The sequence below is a fragment of the Enoplosus armatus genome, chromosome 1 (assembly GCF_043641665.1).
Source record: "Enoplosus armatus isolate fEnoArm2 chromosome 1, fEnoArm2.hap1, whole genome shotgun sequence".
NCBI lineage: Eukaryota > Metazoa > Chordata > Actinopteri > Centrarchiformes > Enoplosidae > Enoplosus > Enoplosus armatus.
Window position 1 is genome coordinate 18,020,365 of NC_092180.1, and position 27,242 is coordinate 18,047,606.

The 27,242-nt window shown below is 38.1% G+C and overlaps 1 protein-coding gene across 1 annotated transcript; it reads left to right on the top strand.

Annotated features, from left to right (window-relative positions):
* Positions 1-1,676: 1,676 nt before the first annotated feature.
* chs1 (chitin synthase 1) lies at positions 1,677-26,960 on the top strand. Its single transcript, XM_070906287.1, has 34 exons — positions 1,677-1,723; positions 6,798-6,933; positions 7,985-8,170; positions 8,881-9,082; positions 9,892-10,052; positions 10,409-10,484; positions 10,973-11,091; positions 11,477-11,663; positions 11,877-11,973; positions 12,262-12,358; positions 12,931-13,052; positions 13,462-13,557; positions 14,674-14,838; positions 14,941-15,088; positions 15,701-15,766; positions 15,885-16,060; positions 16,277-16,335; positions 17,029-17,229; positions 17,323-17,491; positions 17,662-17,777; positions 18,979-19,158; positions 19,274-19,378; positions 19,592-19,709; positions 20,484-20,565; positions 20,651-20,883; positions 21,227-21,330; positions 21,467-21,548; positions 21,964-22,117; positions 22,462-22,566; positions 22,922-23,032; positions 24,117-24,254; positions 24,400-24,479; positions 24,782-24,848; positions 26,886-26,960. Exons 1-34 carry the CDS (start codon positions 1,677-1,679, stop codon positions 26,958-26,960), a joined length of 4,260 nt encoding a protein of 1,419 aa, XP_070762388.1.
* Positions 26,961-27,242: the final 282 nt, after the last annotated feature.

The window sequence follows — 27,242 nt, forward strand, 5'->3', positions numbered from 1 at the left end:
TGGTTACAGTCACACACTAAATCTGTACTTGCCAACAAGGTCAGCACTCAACACAAACTCATCAATGCTTTGTGTTGTTTTTGTGTCGGACCAATTGTTAATCCTTTTGACATACAGCCAAAATGATGTACTGCATATTGAATGTACATCCCACAAAAAAAGACATGTTTACAAAAAGTAACATAAATGTTATGTGCTATGGCAAACAAGCACGTTTATGTGTGTAAGTGTGAGACTGTAAAAGGTGGATTTAGTTTAGGTTATAATATAACAACAGAGTACTGGTTCCCATAGCTGGATGAGCTTTAGATGGGACTTAAACTTTACAAGCAGAAAGTGAGATAAAGAGGAGATAAAACTTGACATTTCATGCTTCTGCTGGGCCATTGCTCATCAACCTTTACAAAAACAATTTCATACATACTCAAGTATACGAAGCTCGATACAAAACACTATACTGGACATCTTGTCATACACAACAACAATATATCAACATATACATCAAAATGTTATAGTTGTATAAAAATAAAAGAATAAAAAGGAGGCAGCATTGATGTGAGATCCCTGAAATCAGCAGTGCACCTTCCATTAAGCATTTTCATTGCCCAAAGTTGTCTTTAGTACTGAACACTATGCTAAGTGTTGGCCTTAGTTAATTAAGAGAGAGAGAGAGAGAGAGAGAGAGAGAGTGTGTACGTACACAGTGACGTAAAAGCAGTTGTGTAAAGTACTGGAAATAGGGTCCAGGTGTGTCTCAGTGTAAATGATCCTTGTACCTTTTTATTGCCCCCATAAAAACTGGATAATTTAACCAGTCACTGACAAACTTTGATTAGTCACACACACACACACACAAATCACGTACCTTACTGATGTTATAATATTTACATATCCTTTATTTAACCAGGTAAAAGTCTCATTGAGATTAAAATCTCTTTTCAAGAGTTACCTGGCCAAGAGCATAAACATTGTTACAACAACAAACGCAAACAATACAAACAAATACACTGTCACACACTACAAATGAATGAACAGAAAAAACAGTGAAAAACCCAGTTGCAACCCACGATGATTACAGTATCTCATGATTACTTTTCAATATCGGTAAAACCCACACACACACACTTCCTGGTCTGCATAGCTTTCAGTAACTATGATCAACAGAACACACACACAAACATGTAAAACACACCCGAGAGGGCTGAACCTGACTGTCTATATGGGTGTCTCTTTCATAAACTAGTGATAACAGATGAACAAAGAACGAACTGCCTGACAGATTGACGGAGACTGTCACACAACTTTTCAAAATGAAAGTAATTTAAAAATACAAATGTTTATGATTTGGGATTTCGCATAATTTCATTCTACTTTGAATGCTTAAAACCTCTTTCCTGTGGATAAAACTGTGCTGATATTTGAGTTTGGAAGACATTTTGTGAGTTGGAGGTGAACTGAAGGCAGAGCTTCTGTGAAGAGATACAGAGGAGCAGATTAAATATCAAGGTAAACTTTTCTTATATTTCAACATGACATAACTGAAAGATAAGTATTTTCTTGTGATCATGTCTCACTAGACAGTAAGAAAAAAATAACTAATTTCAGCTTCTTGTTTGTATATTTTTCCTCTTCGACACAGACTGAGGCCACCATAAGGAGCGGAGTAGACAAGCAAGATGGAGGAAATGAAGTACAGAGGAAAGAAAAGAGAGGGGAGACACAGGTAAAAACTAATCTACAGTACGTGTTGCCATTTGAAGGTCATCACGTTTCATTTCTGCTTTATTTAAGATGGTGACTGATGTTATAGATGAGAGACGGCGGATATGTGACATAAGGTTAATTTAAATACACATCACATTTATGTGGACGACAGCCCACTGAGCCCAGCTACCACAGTTTGATCTTAATTAGCCGGCCTGATCAAATATATACGATGGGGAGAAAAAATTGTCTTCCTTACACTTTCTTTTCAGGCAGCAGAAATCCATCTTCTTCTCTGGGGGCTACTTTTATTCTTGTGACACATGCTGTCTTGTGAGGTTGTTTGGTAGACTTCTTAAACAAAATTATCTGTGCTGTGAATGCATGATAACTTGCTGTAGAAATAATCTGTGGAAACAAAATATAAAATAATAATAAAATTTACATTAGGGTTGTAACACAAAGCTACTAGCTGTAGCTGTATATGTTTATGTCTCAATAATATCTGTATTCCTATTTGTATTTCAATTATTAGTGAACGTAAGCAGGGAATAGTAACAGAAATAGAATGGGAGGTTTTTTACAGTAGGAAAATACAGTGACAACTGCTTTGGGCAATATTGCAGGATTTTTCTTTAAAAGCTAGAGGTTGTTTATTTATATTACAGATTATATATAGTTTTAAAATAGCTTGTTTATGCAATGGAAGAAAGTAGAGATGAGAACAAAGTTGTTTTTAGGAGAAAACTAATGACAAAAATCTGAAAAGCTCTTTAGCCACAGTCCCTAACTGTGCCGGGCTTAATTTTTAGCAGGGCTGAAACTAACGATTACCGTCATTATCAATAATCTAATTATTTTCTCAAGGTGACGTCTTCAAATTATTTTTTTTCCTGAACCAACAGTCAAAAAACCCAAAGATATTCAGATTTGCTTTCACTGACGACAAAGAAAAGCTACAAATCCTCACATCTGAGTAGCTGGACCAAGGGAATGTTTTGCATTCTTGCTTGATTAATAAATTAAAAGATTAATCAATTATCAAACTAGTTTCAGATATATTTTCTGACAATAAACTAATTGATTAATATACTATCGTTGCAGCTCTAATTATTATATCATGATGTAAAACCACAAAGTGAAGCTATATACTGCACTGATCAACAAATCTAGTGAAAACAGATGAAAAGTTATTGAGGATGAACCTCGCTTAACGTAACAAAGTGAAAACTATGTTTTTGTGAATATCACTGCACAAATTCAGACAAATTCAGATGCTGTTGGTATGTGGTCAGGGTGCATTATTGATTCATAATGTATAAGAATAATGTATTTTTCACATTTGTTTACATCCTTAGTTTTTAGTCAGCTGGTCCAACAAGGAAATATCTTGTGTTCTACAATTTGGCTTCAATTTGACCTTTGTCAAAACAACTTACTGGAAGTGAATATATTACACAGTGGATTTATTTCCTTATTCAAAGACAATGTAGGTTATCCTTTAACAAAACTGCAGAGGCAATTGTTATCATGCCATCCATACAAGTTGTGTCTGTCTATCAGTGAGACAGATTTAGAAAGAAATACATTCAACACACCATGCAGCTGTGAACTAAGCAGCTATTCCTCTTCCTGTCCACAGGCACACAATCACACTTTATTAACCTCTTCATCATTGTTAGGAGGTTAATAGAGATAGATATTGGTAACGGATACCATTAAATTGTTCGCCCAGTGATATATCATAAAGTATTGCATTACCAGGTTTCTATTTGGTATAATTTACAGTTAAAGGAAACAGTTAATTTCCCTTGTGCACTGCTTTATTGCTGTGGCTGATATCACACCCGCAGATACAGAGTGCTGTTAGGGGAGTGCTGTTCCATTTAAAATGTTAAATACGTGCTACAGCTTTAATCACATTGTGCATATTGGTATCTCTGGTATCTCTGAGGTCAAAAGAATCGGGTTGTTTCTGGGTTTAGATTTTTTTTCAAATACACTTCACTTATGTTCTGCTACCTCTATATACACTGCCTGTCCAAAAAAGAAGTCACCACCTGGATTTAACTAAGCAAATAGGTAAGAGCCTTCCATTGGATAATTACTGCAGTGATGAATATGTTTCAGCTGGCAACAACTTATTTAACCCTAGCTGATGCGGTGAGTAGCTTCTCATTTCTTAAACAACCATGTCGGAAGACATCCTGTGGTCGTGGAAAGGATGTTAAATCTGTTTCAGAAGGGTCAAATTATTGGCCTGCATCAAGCAAAGAAAACAACTAAGGAGATTGCTGAAACTCCTAAAATCGGGTTAAGAACCATCCAACGCATTATTAAAACCTGGAAGGATAGTGGTGAACCATCATCTTCGAGGGAAGAAATGTGGTCGGAACAAACTCTTGGATGATCGTGATCAGAGATCACTTAAACGTTTGGTGAAATCATATCGTAAGAAATCAACAGTAGAACTCACGGCTATGTTTAATAGTGAAAGTAAGAGCATTTCCACACGCACAATGCGAAGGGAACTCAAGGGATTGGGACTAAACAGCTGTGTAGCCCTAAGAAAACCACTGATCAGTGAGGCTAATCGGAAAAAAAGGCTTCAATTTGCTAGGGAGCATAAAGATTGGACTCTGGAGCAATGGAAGAAGGTCATGTGGTCTGATGAGTCCAGATTTACCCTGTTCCAGAGTGATGGGGGCATCAGGCTAAGAAGAGAGGCGGATGAAGCGATGCACCCATCATGCCTAGTGCCTACCGTACAAGCCTGTGGGGGCAGTGTTATGATCTGGGGTTGCTGCAGTTGGTCAGGTCTTGGTTCAGCAACGTTATGTGCCCAAAGAATGAGGTCAGCTGACTACCTGAATATACTGAATGACCAGGTCTTTCCATCAATGGAGTTTTTCTTCCCTGATGGCACGGGCATATTCCAAGATGACAATGCCAGGATTCATCGGGCTCACATTGTGGATGAGTGGTTCAGGGAGCATCAGACATCATTTTCACACATGGATTGGCCACCACAGAGTCCAGACCTCAGCCCCATTGAGAATCTTTGGGATGTGCTGGAGAAGACTTTGTGCAGCGGTCCGACTCTCCCATCATCAATACAAGATCTTGGCGGAAAATGAATGCAACTCTGGACGGAAATAACATTGCAGAAGCTTATCGAAACGATGCCACGGCGAATGCGTGCCGTACTCAAAGCTAAAGGCGGTCCAACGAAATATTAGAGTGTGCGACTTTTTTTTGGGACAGGCAGTGTATTTATGAGAAAGTTTGATAGGAAAACAACTTAAAACTTCAACAACAAATTATGATTTTAGAAACTCAACTTCAAAAAAGCAAATACTATGTGTCAAATAGTGACTGTAAAGTCTGAGAATACTACAAAATGACTTAATCATTCATGTTTTTTGTTCAACAGTAAATTAAGTGTTATGCAACTGTGATATAAGTGTGCTGTAAGATCACCAGAGGGTCAACAATTAATATCTAGGCAAGTTGAACAAATCTGCTATGTCCTGCTAGTGGCCTGGAGTAGAATAAAATGTTGTATTATAATGAACATACAGTATGGCAGACCTACAGTTAGATTGGTGCAACTGTTTGGATTTGTTGGTCGGGGTCTTTTCCAGTTTGAGTCAGTTGGTGATGACTGTCGGCAGGAAAAATTATAATGTGCAACATCTTCAGATCCAGTCGCTGCCAGTTGTTCTCCTACAAACTTTTTTATGTTTCATATTTGCTACTGACATTGATGAGGGGGACACTGGTGTGTCGCCCAAGGGAGACATATTGGTAAATAAACAAAAGAAGAAGAATGGTGAGCAAAAAGGTTTGTGGTGTGAGGGAGCGTAGGACAACTGAAATGGTGGATCTCACCCAAACTGTGCTCTTTCCCTCCTTCTATGGCCTATTCAGTGCAAATTGAATTTGTGAATTGTGTGACTACACAGTATAATTGGTATTGATTATTAAAACATTTTACAAACACCTAATTGTGATTTTCAGGCAGCGGAAAGTTCTTTTAAAAAAGTGTTTTTGTTCTTCTAAAATCAGCAGCTTTTCCTGGCTATGTATGTAATGGCTATGTATCATCATAACATAATTGCACCCTCACCTCCAAATCAACCTTCTGCCAGCGTGGCTGTGGACATACTGCAGAGCATATTCACCTGGACTTGTTCGTATTTTTGATAGTTGCTATGGCAAAGTCAAAGATCACGGTGTTATCAATTCAAAGTAGAAAAACCACACCCTCAGAATTATGCTGTACTTGACGTTAATCAGCCAGCAGTGGGGGCTGGCAGAGAGGCTGATAGACACTCGTCATTAGTTTGGTTTATAGAGCCAAAAAACGCAAGTATAATCAGAGGTATTCTGAGGTATTCACCATGCCTTTCATGCTAATACCTTTCATCTCACAGCAATTCAAACTGACTCGTAACAATTAAGTAGACAGACAAAGTATAGAAACTAACTGAAGCGAATATTGTATATAGTATATTGACAGCTGCAGGAGGATTAGGGCACATTGTACCCAGTGATTCTGTACCCTGATCCCTCTGAGGAAATGTACTGTTTGTGAGTCATTTTTTATTGACAGACTGATAAATTAATCATAATTATCTACTGAACCTTCTGGAGACATAACCAGCGTCCAACTCCACACCCTGATTACAACCTGCATCAGCCAATCATTTTAATTGTCATTATTATACAATAGTAAACATCTTTACTTGGTCTGATTGGCTTCCTTGTGACAGGCTAATGCGCCCTCTTGTTCATGACTTTTCCCGTATATCAAACCCTTCCTCACTGCCTCATCTTTGCCACTTGTCACTTTCCTCCCGACACTCTACTGAATGTGCAAGTTTACTGACCGAAAACTAGAGGTCAAATTCACATAGATGCAAACTAAATCCTGTACTCAAAAGTGTCCAGCATCAGTCTATAATTCAATGGTTCTCATTGGTGTTCTGCCATCTTGGTCAAGTGAGTTGGGACTGACTCTGGCCTTAATACATAGGATAACTGTGACGCTCAAGTAATTTAATGTATGTGTGTTCATGTTTGTGTGTCAGGGATACATGGGATCCATTCCAGCTGAACCCAGTGGGAGCTGAGAAGGAAACTAAGAAAAGATGTTTCCAACTGGCCCAGTATCTGGTGGCTGTAATTGTGGGGTTAGCTGTCTTGACCAGTGCTGTTATCGCTAAGGTAGGATTATCTATCTGTCTGTCTGTCCATCAATCTATCTTTTTATGAAGCTATTAATCTATTTATCACTGGTGTTGGGGCTCAGAGGAAGAAGCATCACTACAGGGTTCCTGGCACTAAATGTGAAGCATCAAGCTCAAAACCTTTTGATTTTTGATGCTCACACTAGAAATACCACCAAAATTGCCTTAAATTGTCTTTGGTAAAAGTAAGTTTGGCCTTTTCTCTCACAAGAAGACGCTGTATGCTTTCATCACTGTTTGGTTCAATTACTGCAGTGTCTTCTTTTCTGGTCTACCCATGAAAGCATTCCAAAAATATTGTGTTTTGACGTATTATGTGAAGCATTTATTTGGCATGTATTGCAATTTTGAAAGTGCTTTGAATTGTTTTGATTTTATTTGTCCACATTATTGGACACATTATTTACATGAAAATGTTTTCGATCAAGTATTTTCAATTCCAAATTTGTTTTTGGGACAGTGATTGTAGTTCAAACATTTTTTCCGTCAGAACTTTACAACATTTACAAAATTCAAAAACCAGTCCAGAGTAACATGAACAACGTTAGTGCTCCCTAGGGTAGGGCAGAGCTTAGAAAACTTGACCCCTTTGTACCTAATGCTTTCTTTGTGTATCTCTGTCTCCCCCTTTGCACATAATCTTCATTTTCTCTCCATCAATCTTTAACTCGGCAGTATGTTGCATGCGTTTGCATTGTCTGCCCCTCTGCTTCTGCCTGCATTCCCTTTCAATTTATCATCTTCCTCCTTTGGCCTCATCTTTCTCTCTCTTTCGTGATGATGAATCACAGGACTATGCTCAAGTCATAATGCAATGCATTCCCTAAATATCACTGTCTCCGTTTACCCATGTAATCAAAGAAAACTAGTCATTGTCCACCTGATGAACTTCCTTATGGGTGTGAGGATAAATGAGGATAATAAAGCAATGAGGTGTCCTAGATAGGAGGTAATCTATACTGTACGTAAGTTTACTTCTTTCTCAACTGTCCAACTCTCTGGTTTTCTTTTGGTCTCTGTCCAAACAGGGCTCTCTCTTGGTGTTGTCAACATTGTCCAGTCCAACCTCAATGCGCAGCCCAAAGGAAAAACAGTTCTACATGCTGATGTTGGTTTTCTGCCTGGTCTGCCCCAACTTCCTGGTGTTTATTAAATCACTGTGGAGGTGTGCCTTCAAGAGCTTTGTGCAGCCCAACATGAGGACCATGTTATTAGTACGTTTTTTCTAATTCATTCATTATGTAACCTGCTTTGCATGTAATTATTACAAATAAGACAGCAGAAAAATGTACTTCATAAATCCTTATTTACGACCGTAGACAGCAGGACTTGACAATAACACATGGATATTACAGGAATATTTGTTTTGTCCTTCATTATTTATGAATCTGCCATCTGTTTAGATTATTAATCTTTACAAGGAAAACAACTTAGGGAATACAGTGTCAAATACTCAGTTTTACAAAAACTAAAATGCAACTTTTAAAATTTCACATGAAAGGTTGTTTTAAATTTTTTATTTTTTTTATCCTACAAATGCACGTGCCAATAGCTGATCTTGACCACAGAATGCCAAGGGGTCGTTTTGTCATGTTTCTAGACACTCTCAAATTTGATATTTTCCACTTTGAAGATTCATTCTTCTTGTGGTTTTTCAAAATTACGGCATGCAGGAAACACGACAATAACTCGCTGTCAGCTATCAGTACATTCAGGAAATACATACAAGTTTGATTTCCAGATTGTTAAACCCATCCTGGACAGAAAAAAACACAACAGTGTCGGTATGGTTTTAAAAAAAATTGTGAATGTCAATCTAAATCTTAACTGTGCTGTTTAAATCTGACACTTTCGCCCACCTGTAGCCCATACAAATACTGTAAGTATGCAAACGTAATGATGTGTGTCTTTGTGTTTTTCCCAGATTTGTGGCATTGAGTGCTTGGTGTCTCTTGGTACTTCAATCCTGGTGCTAGTCGTTATGCCTCAGTTTGACGTGTTGACTAATCTCTTCATCAGCGGAGGAGTCTGTATTGTGTCTGCCATTCTGCAGATAGCATTCAGACTCCAGAGAGAAACATGGAAAATCTTGTTCCCAATCTGCTCCCTCATTCTCACAGTTGCCGGTAACTTTTTATACTTAAAAATAAATAAATAAATAGTTTAAAATAATTTAAAAAGTAGATCGCCATGATCAATTCTACCTTCGCAGGCTCAAGATGGTGCCATTTGGTTTGTTGTTATCCCATTATGAGAAAAAAAATCTGATGCTGACATAGTTCTTTACCCCATAGACTTAATAAAACACTGCTTCACAAAAAAAACATATAAAATGTACCTTTCTGTCATTTCTGTCAATGTCTGCCAGCTCATAGGAGGTAAATTGTTTAATAGCCATGCCGACATGTCTTTCCAAATTAGGACAAGGAAAGGGATGAAGCAGAAAGAGGAAGAGGACGGCAATCTGTTATCCTCCTCCTCCACAGAACATGTGCAATAAGAGATGTCATACTGATTGTTTTGCTGCGTTTCTCCCACTTGTCTTGAACACATTGCAGTTGTAGTTTGTGTCATCAGGTTTTCACTGAACTGAGGTGTCTCTCTAATTATCTGTCAAGTCAGCTCTTTCGATTTCTTTCCATTGTTGACTTGTGTTTTCGATGCAATGTGTGGTTCAGTCAATCTGCCACCCTCATTATGTCAACTGCCTCAGATGAATGATGTAAGATTTCCTAACTGGCATGACAACTTTGACTAACGAGTTCTGATTTGAGCCTTCAAATGCATGTCGCCTGTACGTTGTAAGCTCCAAGGTGGAGAAAACTACTTCAATATTGCATTTTTGAAGTGATTGTCTTGCATTCAAATTCACTCACATGATGGACAAAGAAACAGAACTACTAAGTAACTAATTGCTTAACTGACAAATTAACAGGTTACTGCCTCCTGGGGGTTGACTACTATGTTCGTGTAACGTCATATGTGGATAGACAGAGCTCCGACTGCTTTGCCTACATTGGTGTTGGAATTTTCTCTTCGCTCCTTGTGTCCCTCTGCTGGTGGGAAAATCCACTGCAAGCTACTAACCGCATGCAGGTATAATGTTGTTTTTATGTGTTTCTATAGTTCTGTCTTCACTGCACTAGAATCAGTCACCAAACTGGAATGTACACTACCATCCATTCACCCCATTATAGACTAAAAGTTAATTATGTAAAAAGCTAAAATCCCCCACTCCTAGCCTTAAAATGTAAAAAGTTATTGTAATTGCTGCAACGTTTTTTTTTATAATTGTATTGTCCACATGGCCAGCTGTGCCAGGTATGTTTCCATGTCTTCTGATAGCGCTTCAGCTGGATATTTAACTGTTTTGGGACATTTGTAGTGTATAAATATATTGACTTGACTTTACCAGTGAGACTCTTCTATCATCCCTTTCTTTCTCCCTGCAGGAAAAGTTGTCAGAATTGGATGGTTTCAGGGATTTCGTGTTTGTCATCAGCAGTATTCTGAGGATAATAGTGATCGGTAATTATCTGCCGTCAATGTCTGCATCAACTTACAACACTCAAAAAACCATGCTGACAAAATTGCACAGGCTCTTGATTGTACTATCAACACCAAGTACCGCTGTGTTTTCCCATGCTTAGATTCTAAAAATCTCATTTCCGATATTCACACTGTAGAACACAGAGAACACACAGATATCAGAGGTGCAGCTGGATTGTGGAGGATAGTCTCCAGCTGTGATGAAGTCTTCAGTTGTTGTTTTCAATTTATTTGTTATTCTGCACAGCACAACACCTCCACTCTATACAACTGCCTAATTTCCTTATATTTATGATTTCATGTTAACTTATTCTAACACATTGTGCTCTTTTTTATATTATATTTATATCATTATATATAATAAATACATATAGTTGATATCTTGTGTTTTTTATTTTGTACTTTTTTACATTTTACTTTATTAGATTGTCTCTTTTACAACAATAACACATTGTATTCTGTTGTAGGAGGGGTATACCTGTTCTACCATGTGCTTATCCAGAAATCTATCATCTGGTCGCACTTTAACCTGCAGAGTGAGGACTGGGAATTACTGCAAATAGGACTGGTGCTGTTTTTCTTACAGGTAGGTAATAAGGAAGGAAGAAAAACAGACATTGAGAAACAGTCAGAGGTGGGCAGAGTGTGTATGAACCATGTGGTTCTCTTCTTCTGCTCCCCTTGGGGGATAGTCATTAAGGATTTGCAGCCCGTTGGGTGCTAAATAGTCAAATTGCATTTGTCTGTATCTACTGAAGGTTTTGCACGAGTAAAATTGAAGAAATGTGGCATCACCTCCAACATTGATTCTTTATAATTCCAGCAAGTTTAACTCAATCACTGATCAGAATCAGAACTTACTGGCACTCATTTACATCTGTAATCTAAAGGGACTAACTGAAAAAAAATGTTTTGGACCCCTGATAATTTGCAGTAGGCTTAAGAAATATTTCCCCTGCCTCCTGTCTCAGGCTTTCTGCTCAGCAGCCTGCCACTGGTTTGGTGTGGTGGCCTGTAAGATTCATGCAGTCCGGATGAGTTTTGCGCTGCCAGTATGTTGCACAGGACCTACAGTGCTACTGTTGGGAATGATACTTTTCATAACCCAGGCTCAACAATTGGACGGAGCAGAGAACGGGAGCCCACGGGAGATAACAGGTGAGTTTTTTGGGACTTTTTTACCTGAACCTACAGTAGATATTGATTATATTGAGAACTGTTTGTGCTCTGCTTAGATATACTTTCGTTTGCTCCAATTTAGTTTAATTTTGTTATTTTAGTCATACATCAGAAAGCTGAAAAATGTTTGTTCAGTCATGGCATGAATTGTGAGTAATCTTTTTAAAACATTTAGTTATGTTTCCATTGCAGAGTTTTGTGAAGGCTTGGTCTACCTGAGCCATAAGAACACAACCCCTATGGTTTTACTGGAACTCACAAGGAGCATCTGTCGAACTTCACTCAACAGGTACATGTTTGTGTGATTGTGTGTATGTGTGAGTTAGTGTATTTCAGCCAACAGAATTAAGCATTTCCCTGTACCAGGTTTAAACAATATATGCTTGTATGTATGTGAGCAGTTGTACTCAATACAATTCATGCAGCCTTGGTGGTTTATAAATGTGCGTAATGTGAGTAAAATGTCCTAAAACTACATATCATGCAATGTCCTATAGCAATATATTAAGTAATCTATGTACACATTCAATCTATGTATATTGTGCCCAAAATGTTTATTTTTCTATCTGATTGACAGTTACTACTTGCAATGGCCTTTTTCAATGCTGGCACTGGAGGGAGTGTGTATGTGGTCAGGCTTCGTCACGTGTACCTACTACATTTGGAAGATCAAGGTATCAATATAAACATGTATACACACACACACACACACACACACACACACACAAATGCCTCCAAGCCCTTCATTTACAATAAGCTTCTTACAGGGTCAGTTCACCCAAATTATTGTCAGCCCAATACAATGGAGGTGAATGTAATTTCCCTTGTGTTGCTTACAGCACATCTCTCTCCAGAAACAATGTCCCTGTTAATGTCATCAGCCATAGAACAGGTTTCTGAACTACATTTTAACAAAAGAGTCCCAATGAAAACTGTTCATAGCTAATGTAAATGTAATTTTTCAAGCGTAACAAACAAAAGTCCATTGTGGCATCTCAAAACCTGGCCTAATAAAACCAAAACTATCTGCATGGCTAGATAACAGTAAGAATTAGTTTTCTTTGTAATTTGGATGAACAAACCATAAAAACAAAGGTTCTGAGTTAGTTTCCACCCTAACATATTACATGGTACGTTTTATTACATATTAGGTCTACTGGTAATGTTATCTACCCAGGGGCCTCTTATCTTAAGCTCAGACAAAAAGACATACACCTAAATGTCTCTATGGTTCACCATGTCTTAGGTCCAGCGTATAGAGAGAACCTCTCAGCTCTTTGTTCGTCGACTCTATGAATCTGCTTTCATTGACCTGTCTCTGCTACTCAACACCAAGATGAAGGTGCCACGAGCCCGAAACCAAGAAAGGTAAAAGGGGTCTGAGAGGAGACTTTCCCTGATTATTTTATTTTGTATTTTATTTCATTGTGGTCATATTTGAAGCAGGTGGAAAAATCCCACTAGGGGTGATAATTGCACACAAATGCAGTATCTCTTGTACAGGAGATGCAGAAGCAAGGCATAATTCATCTAAAATGTCGTCATATGTAGCAAAAATGCTTATAATGAACAAAGAAAATGGAAACACACTTTTTTAAATGACCAAGTCAGTTGTATCTGCACATGTGGTTAGTGTATGAAATCATTGGCACCACGGGTTTGTAACATTGCCCAGCCGCCATATCAAAGTTTGTTTCTTAGACTGTTGATAGATAAATGTTGGCATGTTCTGCTGTAAAGAAAACCTTCCCCTTCCCCTCTCTTCTCTCCTCTACAGCCACGATGACATACAGAGCTGCGTAATCTATCTTTGCGCCACCATGTGGCATGAGACCTATGATGAAATGCTGAAGATTCTCACCTCCATGTTCAGGTTCGAGATACTGTCAATGCAGCCATCTAACCCAAACCCAGTATCAAATACACAACATGGGTTTAATTCCTTTTTACATCCTTTTGAAAGAGCAACTTCACAGCAACTGAAAATCTTGTTTTTGCTGACCTCCACTGGTTTAACTTCTCACCTTGTTGTATCGATGCATTATTTTTTTTCCCCACCCGTTTTGCATCAAGACCCAAGAGCAACACTAGAGACACTACTGAAGTTGATGATAGTGTGATAATAATACTAATATAAATACATTTTAAATAAACCTTATATCTACAGAGGGATGCAACCCTATTCAACTCAACACAATTTAACCCCTTGTTCATATAACATTCTTCACCATAACTTTATTCAATGAATATATTACACTAAATCTTGAACCATTTGTTTCCATAGAGAAAAACAAAGGGTTAGAGAACTGTTAAAGTCATTATTTAAAATCAAAGCATTTGACTTAAAATAACATTTGTATGTATAAGCATAGCCTTCTCCCTAGTTAGCGTATGCCCCCTCAGAAGTATTCGTGTCAGTGTGGTGTAAATGAACTAATCAGATCTTTCCTATTTCATAATAAAGACCAACTAGAAAATGAATGTAATAAATCACAGGCAAGGGAGCACCTCTCAGGTAGCATCCAATCATAAGGACGTGTCAAAGTAACGAGTACTAGCCAATCACAGCACAGCAGGGCAGGGCAAAACAGGCAGGTAAAAAAAACCACACGGCAGTGATGTAGAAGTGTACTCCAGGGTGTGTTAGTACACTGTGACATCACTATTTGAGGTGAATACAGATGCAGCAGAGCTCACTTCTGGTCAGAGGTGCAAGAGACGTGAAATCCAGAGACCAGAGAGGCCATGAAACACAGCTTTTCTGTCTGGTGTTATGTTGCTCTTAAAAATGTTAATCATTAATTAAATATATCCACTTACTCACTCCATTTGCATACGACTTAAGATATTAAAGATAAAAATATTATATTAGATATTATAATACCAAATATTGTATGAAATTATATTCTCCTGTTTATGTGCTGATGGTTGTACAGAAGAAAATACTTGTAGTATTTTGCAGTATTGCTATAATTGTTTGTTGTTTCAGGTTGGACCGCTATCGAGGCGATCCAAAGGAAGACCATAACGACTGTTTTGACTTTGAGTGTCACATTTATGTAGACGATGCCTTCATGACTGAAAAGGACACAGGAAAGAGGCTGGTTAATTCTTACGTTAATGACTTGATCCATGTTGTCATAGAGGTTTATAGGTGAGACTATCTACCTATCTATCTATCTATCTATGTATCTATCTATATATCTATCTATGTATCTATCTATCTAACCAACCATATATGCATCCATCCATTCAGGGTGTTTACCAACAAAGAACCAGATGATGTGTCAATCATTGAGACTCCCTACGGTGGCAGGCTGATGTTTGTTATGCCAGAAGGAAACATGCTCTATGTCCACCTAAAAGACAAAAGTCTCATCAGGAATAAGAAAAGATGGTCCCAGGTATGGAGTAGTATACTAGTGGTTATAGTGGTATTTTGTGCATATGTGCGTGTAAATCCTGAAGCTGCCATGGCACAAGATGCTCTTCCATGGCAACAGTAAAACACATGCACTACAACTGTATGAGTATGATGCAGGGCTACCTTGCTAAAAAAAATGTTCACGTGACGGATTGTCCAATCAGTAAACAGGTGTCCATTTTGATAGGAGAAGGTGACCTAATCAATGAATTGATTAAATGATTAATAATTCAGCTCTACTTAGTATTGCAAAATGAATAACTATTGTCCTAAATACACTTGTGAATATTGATAATGAGCGTTGGCTTGTTCTACAATAAATGTATTGACAATGGAAGAGATTGTGCTGATGATTAAACATCTCTTCAGGCATATCATTGCACTAAAGTATCTGTAGGAATATGTTTAGTTATAATTTGAGATTTGCTTCATAATATTGCTGATATAGTTATATTTTCTATTTGTATTATGGAATATTGACAAGTTGAATTGAATTGGATAATAGTGATAAAAGTCACCTCTGTTAAAGTTTCTCTGGGACAAATACACAATTTAGATTTTTACACTATCCATTACTGTCTACGACTTTCAGATTATGTATATGTATTATCTACTCGGCTGGAAGGGCTACATCGTCAAGAACCCTCAGAAGATCTCAGTAAGACCTTTTCTGGCTTTTGTGTAAAATGTGTACATATCAGTATTTTAACTTAATCTTACTATTAATATTTAACTTAATATTCAAATATATAAAACATCTATTCTGTTTTGTCCAGCGCCAGAATAACCCATGCAGAGCCAGTTTGATCTCTATGGATGGCGAGAGTTTCTTGTTGCCTCAGTTTGACAATGACAACAAGAGAAAATTCATCTCAGATGACAACACTTACATCCTGGCTCTGGACGGAGACACTGACTTCCAGCCTAAAGCTGTGATTCTGCTTGTAGACAGGTAAATGACGGACAAATCAACCAACTGATTTAGACCATCATCGCTCAGGATTGAGATCACAACATATATTGCTGATACTACTGGTAGACAGGAAATGTTTTAGCTAGTTTTGTTTTTTGGGGTTATAGTTTGACATTCAGCCAGTTAGGACAATTGTTTTTCAGTTATTATTGTATAATAAACATTTACTAATAAAAGAAACATTTGGATTGACAGGTTGAGGATGTATAACAATGTAGGTGCAGCATGTGGTAGAATCCATCCTACTGGTATGGGTAAGTAGACATCTTTTAAATGATAAACTATTTTTTATCTACTTTGTGTGTTTGGCCTCTGTGCATTTTGCACAGTTTCTCAGTGGACTTCAGTTTTGGCCTCTGTAGCAAAAGATATAGTCGTTTGATCAAACAAGGTTCAAGTTGGTCTAACAACAAGACTAAGACCTTGATTTTACTTTAAGTTGCGTGCCCTGTGCAGCCGGCATCGGGAGCCACTCAGAGTAACCAGGATGGCATGAGCTGGGGTTGTGAGGTTCCACTGGATCCATTTAACACAGTACTGCATAGCAAGCAAGCACCCCAAATTCATGTCCTTAAATGGGATATATACTGTATATACACAGTCATGGGATTCATTATTGTAACACATATTTTTCTTCTGTACCTGGCAAATATTACTCATGACTCAGGTGGGAACTTCATTACATAGTGTAGTTATTCATTATGCTTATTTTTGTGGCAGTAATCAAAGGTACTACCCATTAAAAAGGTCTTGGTTTATTTTCCGGCACTGGTGTTTTCTAGTTTGCATCCTCCTGCACTGGTCGATAGACTCCAGCTTCCATAACCTTCAACATGTCTGAGTGGAAAGAGATAATTTAAGTATATATAAGTTTGTCTCTCCTTTGTCTTCCTTTTTTCTTACTTTTCTTTATTTTTCTCCACCACTCTGCCTGCCTGCCATCCCAGGTCCCATGGTGTGGTACCAAAAGTTTGAGTATGCAGTAGGCCACTGGCTACAGAAGACAGCAGAGCATGTGTTCGGCTCGGTGCTTTGCAGTCCAGGATGTTTCAGTCTATTTAGAGGGTCGGCCTTGATGGATGACAATGTATTGAAGAGATACACAACAACTGCAACCAGAGCTTCGGAATATGTGCAATATGACCAAGGTTGGCACACACAGACACCAACCATTTTTGCCTCACCTAGTTTTGTCTGTTACATTTCTTTTGTGTCTTGTGTGTGCATGTATACAATTCCAGGGGAGGATCGTTGGCTGTGTACTTTGTTACTGCAGCAGGGGTGGCGTGTCGAATACAATGCTGCTTCAGATGCATACACCAACTCACCACAGGAATTCAAAGAGTTTTATAACCAGAGAAGACGATGGGGACCATCTACATTGGCTAATACACTGGACCTTCTGCACAGGTTAGTGTTATTTATTAGTATTAATAGTGGAGTCTAAGTTAAAATTTGACTGCTGTGTTCTGATTTGATTCTACTTTTTTTTCCTGGTGTTTGAGTCATATCTACAGGCTATACATCCTCAATCAGCTGTCTCAATATAAACTTTTCTGTGGTTGTGACTTAAATCGCAGTGGTTCCGAGACAGTGAAGAGAAACTCGTCCATCTCCAGGCTTTACATCTTCTACCAGATGTTCACTGTTGGTTCCTCTATCCTTGGTCCGGCCTCTGTGACGCTCATGATAGCAGGTAGGTTCAGATCTAGTGTTTTTGCTCTACAAGCCTTCCCTTTTGGGGGTTCTCTAATGACTGCAGTGGGGCTGACATTTTCTCCTCTACCATTGCGGCCCTGCTTCTCTCATCTCCACTTATCCGTTTACCCTTATCAGGCTTTTTATCAGAGTCAGTGAGGATTGAATGCATCAGTAAGGTCAGACGCGTTCCACACTTACATGAACTTACATGAATGAAGTGACTAAAAACAATTATTTTTGGTGCTCATTAAATTTAATCAACTTTAGAAAGCTGAAGATTCATCAGAAACCTGGTACTAACACGATAGTTGTGTTGGGTCACTCAAGCAATACTGCAGTTTATTTATTAATTAAAGTTTTCTCAGCAGTTAGCTACAAGCTAGATAACTTATACTATTGCTAATTCAGTGATTTGACTCAAAGGGCTTCACACACTTTCATTTTCCTGCGTGGGATCACTACATTTGATCTTATCGTGAACACTTGAGGACACACGTGATATCCCTTAAAAAAAAGTCTTCTGGCACCCATTCACTGTGCAATAACAACAATTTTTGCAAGTTCATTGCATGTCACACAATCGAGATAGGTCTAGTAAAATCTTGGTTGCAATTTTCAACAGACTTATCAGACAATATCAATGTCAAATTGTGCAAAGAATGCCTGGTGAATCATAGTGCTACACAGTATATATTTTAAAAAAAGATGCAAGCAACTCGTGTTATCCATCTGTGCTACTCTTGTGTTGAGCTAAACAGTAAATTAGCTTTGGCCAAAGGGCTGACACTTCTATGTGCCGAAAAAGCTGGAAAAAGAAGGCAACATGCTTATCAATTAAAGTGAGTTTAAGGTAAATATGATTTTTTTTGGCTGAGAGTTACGCTCGCTTACTGAGTGCACTGAGTGGTTGGTTTGTAAATATGGATTGTGGGAGCAATGACATGGTAAGATTTGGGTCGTAAATGTATGACTTGGAAAACTGTATCCAGACATCCATTGGTCTTAAACAAATAAAGTCTATAAAGTCTGATTCAAAACAGACTTTATAATAAACTCTAATGGTGACTAGTAGGACACCCACTTTGCCCTGCAGATCTGTAATAATAATCTTTTTGTATTAATAACTTAACCCAAGTCCATCTACCTTCCTCTGTTCTTTATTTATTTCCCTCTCTTTCCTTGTCTTTTCATGCCAGGTGCTTTCCAGTTTGTCTTCAAAATCGCTGGCACACTTTCCATCGTCATCGCAAGCATTCCTCCTGTGTTCTACATCATCATCTGTTTTGTAGTCAAGTCTAATACCCAAATAACCATCGCTGGCATTATGAGTGTTCTGTACGCGTTCCTCATGACTGCATCCTTATTTTCTATCATCGGTGGGTAGAAACTCTTTGTGACTTCATATTACTGTGTGTTTGACATTCTTTTATGATTTAGTAAGTGTATTTTAAACTCCTAAATGCACATACACACACCCCGTTCCCCTTTCAGGTGACATGGTGATTCAGGGCACCTTCCTGACCCCCACCGGCTTGTTTTTGGTTTCTATGGCGATCATGTACATGGTGACAGCTATACTACACCCACAGGAGTTTGGTATGGTTATATTATTATAAACATTATTTTCACACTTTAATGTTATGTTATGCCCACAGTTTTATGTCGGGTTAACGGTTTTATGTTAAGTTACATTATGTTAACAGCTATTTGTTTGGTTATATTTTGTTAACAGCTATTTGTTTGGTTATATTTTGTTAACAGCTTCCTGTTATATTTTGTAATTTTATGCTATGTTATTTTCTCCTCCAGGGATGATTATCTATGGTCTGATGTATTTCATCTGTATCCCCAGTGGATACCTCCTACTGACCATCTACTCACTGGTTAACATGAACAATGTGTCCTGGGGCACAAGGGAATCCAACAAGTAATGCACTGATCATTATTAGAAGGACTAATACTTTCACTTTCAGCTGGAAATTGTCATTATTGATTAATCTAAATTACTTAATTTTTAATTTACAATAATATTAAGCAAAGAGAAGCAGCAACCCCCAATTTACGAATGTAAACATCCATTAATCGAAAGCCAATCTGTTAGTTAATTTCAGCAATAATGGTGTTAGTTGTAACAGTAAAGATAACCATCGTAATCATTATGTGATAGAGCAGATTGATTCTCGTATTAACTGATCGCTCAACATGCATGCATAAATGTTTCCCTGAGTGCCAACATCCTAATACATATTCCACAGGAATATGAAAAACATGAAACAGTCGTTCATGTCAAAAACACAATTAATCTGAGAACTTGTGTACTCAATTATTGAAAAGATTACATTTAAAAAGACCGGAAATAAAATATATACAGTCCAATAACTGAAATGTATGAAAATATCAGAGTTGTAGCAAACCAACTAAAAGCCGCAAAAAAGGTGGACTGAGAGTATATAATGATATGTGATACTGTAAAATCATGTAGAATTTAAGCTGAACTCCATTTTCCACCACTTACCTGGTTGGGGTTGTGGTGGGAGCAGGCTATTGTCAACCAATGATTCACTTATCCAACAGATAAACGGAGGCAGCAGGGAATTCATTTGTTCATTTATGCCAATCTGCATTCTCAACAATCACTGATTGTATCTGTCTGTATTTTAATGTGTGTAAAGTTTTTTCTGTCCTTCTGTCTGTCTGTCAGGGGAGAGGAAACAGTGAAGAAGAACCATAATATCCTGTGTGACAAAAACTGTAGACTCTGCTGCTGGGACATGAAGCTACAGGTACTGTTACCAAACAGCTACTAACAAGGCCTCCAGTGGATGAATAGATGGATGGATTCATTCATTTCATCCTGCTGCTTTACAGATAACGCAGGAAACAGAGAATCTGATGCTTCGACAGATCACAGGCCAGACTGCACAGCAAGCCCCTCCCCTTCCAATCACCAACCAGGAAATAACTCAACAGGCTGCTGCAAAGCTGGAGCCTCAAGCCGAAGTCGACACAACCAAAGAAGAAGCCGTGGAGGAGGCTCAGATACCGCCAAGTGACAAACCGAAAGGGAAGGCGGCAAAAATCGATGATGCTTCCAGCAGCAGGTATTTATTTTTCTTTTCTTTCTACTCTTTTACCTATTTGGTAAATATTTTAGTCAATCCATCAGAAACCTGCACTGCCATTAAGTCCATCAGCTGTTCAGTGAATCGGCCAAACTGACTTTCAGTTGAGATCATTACCACACCCTCGCACACAAACTCATCTCTACGCACTGCTGATGTCACTCAGGACACTTGGTCGTTCCTCATCTTGAAAATATTAGGCTTAGATTTAGATTATCCTCTGTCTTTGTAGAAGAACAAAAGCACATATACACTTGAATTGGGAAATCCATACTACCAAACATTCAAAAAATGTGTGTGTGCCTGTGTGCAATGTTGACAGTGCACAAAAGAGCATATCAGAGAGTGAATCCGACGAAGATGATGACGATGACGATGACTTTATGTTTGGTGACATAGAGGAAACAAAGGAGCTTCCTGTCAGTGGTGAGAAGCACTTTAACTGTGTATTTGCCTAAATACTACATACTATAATTCATACAATTCATTATGTAGAACCCAGTATGTATAGCATACTATAATGACATTATTGGTGTGTTTGTGTGTGTCTGTGTGTGCGTAGACTGGGTGACGCCAGTGAAAGGCGAGTTTTTGAAGAAGCTGACTTATGCCAACATGAAGAGAAATCTACAAGAACAAATACGGTAACTAATTAACATTATACAGAGAAATGTACGATTTTGTATGTTCTTACTCACCAGGCTTTTCTCACAATATCCACAAAAACTGTGATAATGTTTGCACAAAATAAACAGCAAATATCACTGAAAACAAATTAATAAACTATCCATTTCTGTACATGTGTGTGTATGTGTTGTTTCTAATGTTATCAGGTGGGCTTTAGACATTCATAGATAAATTCAAAACTTGTATCCAATGTTTTAATAGTGACCTGGTGAAGAAATACTGTATATTTTTCCCTGTACGTGCACGTGTTATTAATTATGTGTTTGTGCATTTGTTGCATCTCAAAACAATTACACCGTCATATTAACTAAATCGATACAATTGCAATTGTGTAATTACAGTTATTTGTTTTTGTGCTTTTCTTGTCGTCAGATACACACTCCGTAACAAAGATCAGGATGACATGTGTGAGGAGTTGGTCGTAATGTTAACAGACACTCTTAACGCAGAGCTGAGTGAAGTGGGGCCTGAAGATGTTCTGTCTGAGAACCAGCTGGAGAAGTTACAATACGCACTGGCAGAGCAGGTAATGATAATAATATCATAATAATAATAATACTAATAGCAAATAAGCAATTGATTTGGTTAAAATTGTAAAAATGTGTTGTTCTTAAAATAATGTGTGATATGTTTAGCAATATGTTGGCTATCTTAGTTTTCTTTCCATAAACATTGCTTTTACAGTAATTGTTTTATTTTTTGTCAATGCAATTTCTGTTATAACATATCCATTATAAATAAAATGTATAATTCTATTCTATCACATTTGAATGCTTCTATTTCAGAGGCATTTCTTATGATTTCATGAAAACCAAACTCCTGCAGAAGAACGACTGAATTACTGACTAACTGATTTTCTCCACCTCCCAGGCTCGGCGTCTCCTTAAGAACAATCATATGAACAAATTAGAGAAGAGAGTAAAGAGAGCCATCGAGAAAACACTCACCGCTCCGCAAGTGCAAAAACTAGATGAGGTAAGATGCTGATTCGGCCCCTGGGTCTGTGAGAAGCAAATACTATACAACTGCTAGCAGGGTCAAGTTAGTGTCGGCTGGAGGACTGAAAATCTTTTTCTGTACAGGTAAACAAATAGTAACTTAAATGGGTAATGTGTGGGTAAGAAAACGTATTGCTACAACAATACTTTACACCTGACAGGTCTGACAGGGTAAGGGGACAAAGCCAGGCCTTACACAGGGTAGATGTAAATCTTTTGGCATTCTTAGCTTTACTTTTCAATGATAACGTTAATGAAGGTAGTTCCACTTTTGCCTCAGTGAATCCTAAATCCTAAAGAGTATTTGTGTGCATGCATCTGTATGTGTTTAGGGTGAGTATGATTTCTGGAACAAGTTAGTCGACCGCTACTTGAAGCCTATCGTTGACAGTAAAGAACATCTGGAGACGGTCATCAAAGAACTAAAGTCACTGCGCAACAAGGTCAGCTCTCTGCATTTACTGTTTGTGCAAATGTGTCTGTTTTGTTTTTGTGTTTGTGGCATGAATTCTGTCTCACATGAAGTATGCATCTTTATTGTTTGGACCTTGAAGTACTAACAATATATTAGGACAGTTTATTTTCTAAATATTCATTAAAGCAGTCTGTACTGGGAGCGGGCCAAGGGGTCTACTACAGGAAAGGAGAGGCCATTTTCTATTTGACTTGTCATCAAAGATTGGTCTATCTATTTATCTTTATTGCTCTCCTGATTGGTGTGTGGTAAACTTTGACCACTGTGAAGCCACTCCTAAAGTGCACACGCCATGATAACGTCAGAGAGAGTGAAGGCAAAAGTTCCTCCAGCCAAGCAAACTCTGAAAGGCCATTCACCTCTTACCATCTGCTGCATAGTGCACCTTTTAATCTGCTTAAAGAATTTTAATAAAGAAGGGACATGAGAAAAGTTGATAGCTTCCAGTTAGCTTCAGGTGCTGGGAGGCCATGGAAACATTTCTTTTTGGAACAAAGACCCAGGAGTTCTGTTCAAACTGTTAGTGCTTTCTACAAAAGATTTGAGGTAACCCTCAAAAAAAGGACTTTCCTGTGTAGCTCTTTGGCTTTCCTTAAAATATGTTTTTACATCAACCTATTAAAGCTATATAGTAGACAATTAGAGCCTAAATTGTAAAGGCAGATGTCAATATCAATATTGAGAAAAATCCGTTACAGTATACTGTCCAATATTTATTCATATACAAATAAACATTTCTGATAAATTTTGGTTATCAAAGAATTGTCTTTGGTATTTGTCTAGTGCAATTTCTTGTGACTTAATGGCCAACATATATGCTGATACTGATACATCTGTGATAAACTAGCTTTGTTACTGTATTATTCAGAAAATATTGTTTGACTGGGTTGGAATGGAATGACAATGAGCAAAGACTCATAGGACATTTTAGATCTTTCTGGGAAGTTCATTTCAGTTAACATTTCTGTATCCATTTTTGTATGCATGCTCATTCTTATGTTATTAGTATTTAGTATGAAGACTTAAGAAATAATACTCCTTCCTCCCCACAGGCAGTCTTCCTGTACTTCATCATCAACGTGTTGTGGGTGGTGGCTACCTTCTTCCTGCAGGCCATTGGAAATGATGTCATCAGCATCAAGATCCCTAAATACTATCCAAATGGAAGTCTATCTGACGAAACCCTTAAGGTTGGGACAGACACACACACAACCCTAGATGCATGTGCTGCAGAGATAGAGATAGTTAAAGGAGGACTGTGACATATTTTTGAATGTCTGTCAGTACTGCTGCTAAACTCCTGTAATCACCATTACTGCAATTTTGTGTTGACAGGTGGAGCCTCTCAGTTTGATGTTCCTGTTGTCTTTTGCTATTCTTCTCCTTATCCAATTTCTGGCCATGTTATATCACAGGTACACACACACACACACACACACACACTTGTATTTGACAGCTGCACATCTAACTCACACAGTGACCTTGAAAACAAAGCAGGAAGACATCCTAACGTTTAGATACTGGAGGTTTGATTCAGTGGCAAACAAATTATACCAAAGCTTTCAACCTGGTACTGAATATTTTCCCCCACCCTGAGCAGCATTAGTAAATTCCTGCTTTTATGGAGAATTGTTGTTCTTAGAATTATTGTACATCTATTTCTTCATTTTCCCATATTTTCTACTCGTGGTTCATCTTGATGCGTCTCTGTTTGCAGAATCTACACTCTGATCCATGTGGTGTCCTATCGTAGCAAAGAGAAAGACTACAAACTGAAAGACGATGTAAGTAACAACGCTCAAACACACGGCTATACACATAAAACTGCAAGGAGTTTGTTTTTTTAATTGGAATCCTTGTCAGGTACAAGACTTGCAGAGGCTTGATTATATTAAGGCACTATGCCACATGGGCTCTCAACATAACAGTGTTAAAGCAAGAGAACCGAATTGCCAACGGACTTGTCATCATGAAAACAGACATTGTAAAGTACAACTATATGCCCATCTAAACTTCACTATCAAACACTAAAACATAATGACAGCTTTCTCATCAACATTTGCAGTACATCCAAAAACTTATAGTATATGATTGACTTAAGCACTGACTGTTGGGAGTGTAACATAAGGTATGAACATGTATGCAAAATGAAGCTAACAGAGGGGTAAAGTACATTATTTGTTCAGGCCACAGAATAGTAGTGGAATGGTGTGAAGAGAAAAAGGTAAGGAAGCCAAGTGGCACCAAGTATAACTTGTATCTAAATTTTAGATTTGAAGTACTGTACTATCACAAACACATACTCTCAAGTTTTTTCAACCGTGGAATGACAGTAAGAGACAACAGAATTGAAATAAAAATGCAGGTATTCCATAAACATTTCTATTGGCTGACATGCAAAACTCTCAAACAAAGTATAGATCAGTCTTCAGACAAGCACCAGAATAATGATCACTTTCACAGCATTTAATTGTCATAAATTAATAATTTGGTAAATTCAGGGAGTGTGCAGCCTATAACATTAACTGAGCAGCAGGTTACCCCCCACAGAACCCCCACCAACACAACAACAGCTGACTCCATTTACATGCAGTATTCCACTTATTATACAACACAATTTAAAAGAAAAGGAATGATGATAAATATCCAACAAGCAACTAACAAAATAATACATAGGCTACAAACCGTCACAAATCACACAGAGCCAAACCTGACATCTAAAGTGTCAACAAATATAAACATGAAATTGGAGGGTTGCCCCAGCAGTCTCTGTCCAAGGTGCTGGGTGTCTGAGTGTGGACAGACTTCATTAGTTACTGACTATGATATCTACACTCAGGCAAACCCATTACAGCCAATATCACCGCATCAACAACTGCACATACAACTGTAAAGGGCGTACAGATAGTTGGACATTTGCCATCAGGAAACCCACAAGGCGAGCAGGGAGGGGGGTGTTTGACTCACCTACCGGTATTTGAAGAAGTCTTTCCTGTCATGTCCTCCGACTTCGTCCTCTTTCTTGACCGGGGCGCAGGTCCAGTTTCGGAGCAGCTCGGCCTCCCTTCAGTTTCTCCTCTCTGTCATTTTGAGTGGTTTGATTTTAACCAGCTAACGTTAGCTAGCTAACAGTTAGTAGTCTAGCAAAAAAACGCGTGCCTGATATCATTGTGGTTGTTGGAAAACTTGCTAACTACCCCAGTTTGTTTCATTTTAACAACCTTGCTAACTTTCTAGGGTTTAAGCTAACTGGAGTGAAATAGGCAACAATGGCTTCCTTTCACTATTTTTACCTGAGTCCTGTTTCCCGGTGGCGTGAAGTTACTAATCAAGGGACGCCAACTTCTCCTGCGTTTCCAGTGCAATACCATCTGTCACCACACAAGCAGATTGGTATTTCCCACACACTCCAATCCAGAGGGCGCTGTTTCACTAATTTTAAGAAACTCAATGGGGGTTAGAGGATAGATTGATTTAATAGAAAATTTTATGAATATTCAATGAAGGTCAGACAATAGGGAATGACAAAAGTGAAGATTGATACATTTCTCCCAATGAGAAATTGCATTGTTAAAGCAGCCATGAGTATAGTATTAACATTACTACATTTTAAACAGCAAAACTGCAGAGCTGTAGTATTTATGTTTTACATAGCTCAAATCTTCTATAATATATATTCCAGTCATTTAAATGTGTGCGGTTTGGTTTTGCCTCATTCTGTTAACAATTTAGAAAACTCTCAGTTAAGATAAGTCTCTTCATTTACTTGTCAATGCCACCCATGAGATTTTTTTTTCTGTGTGTGCCTTCCGGTCACCTAGGAGGATGATGATGATGGCTTTACTCTGGAGAACCATGTTGCCAATGGACTTGCCTTTAACAGTGATGACCTGTAGTCAGAAACAACTCTCTGTAACCAGTGAAACCCAACAACCAGCACACATTGGCATCACCAGTGGCAACCAACAAGCAGGTCTCTTACCACTGGCAATCAAATACTTACTAAATACCATAATGATCAAACCATGTAGAAAGGCCATGTCTTAATCTTGATTGTCACAGGAAATCATGAGGTCTTCAGCTATTCTGCAGCAGGTGTTTTGCCTCCAAGTTTGTGAGATTTGAGTATAATCCAGCTAAGGCGGCCAAATGGCACAAGTGAAATAAGTTAGAATAGA

Coding starts and splice junctions, on each gene's coding strand:
- chs1 (XM_070906287.1), top strand. CDS start 1,677: ATGGAGGAAATGAAGTACAGAGGAAAGAAAAGAGAGGGGAGACACAG. Junction 11,974..12,261: donor TGTCGAACTTCACTCAACAG/GTACATGTTTGT, acceptor TCTGATTGACAG/TTACTACTTGCAATGGCCTT. Junction 22,118..22,461: donor AATACGCACTGGCAGAGCAG/GTAATGATAATA, acceptor TCCACCTCCCAG/GCTCGGCGTCTCCTTAAGAA.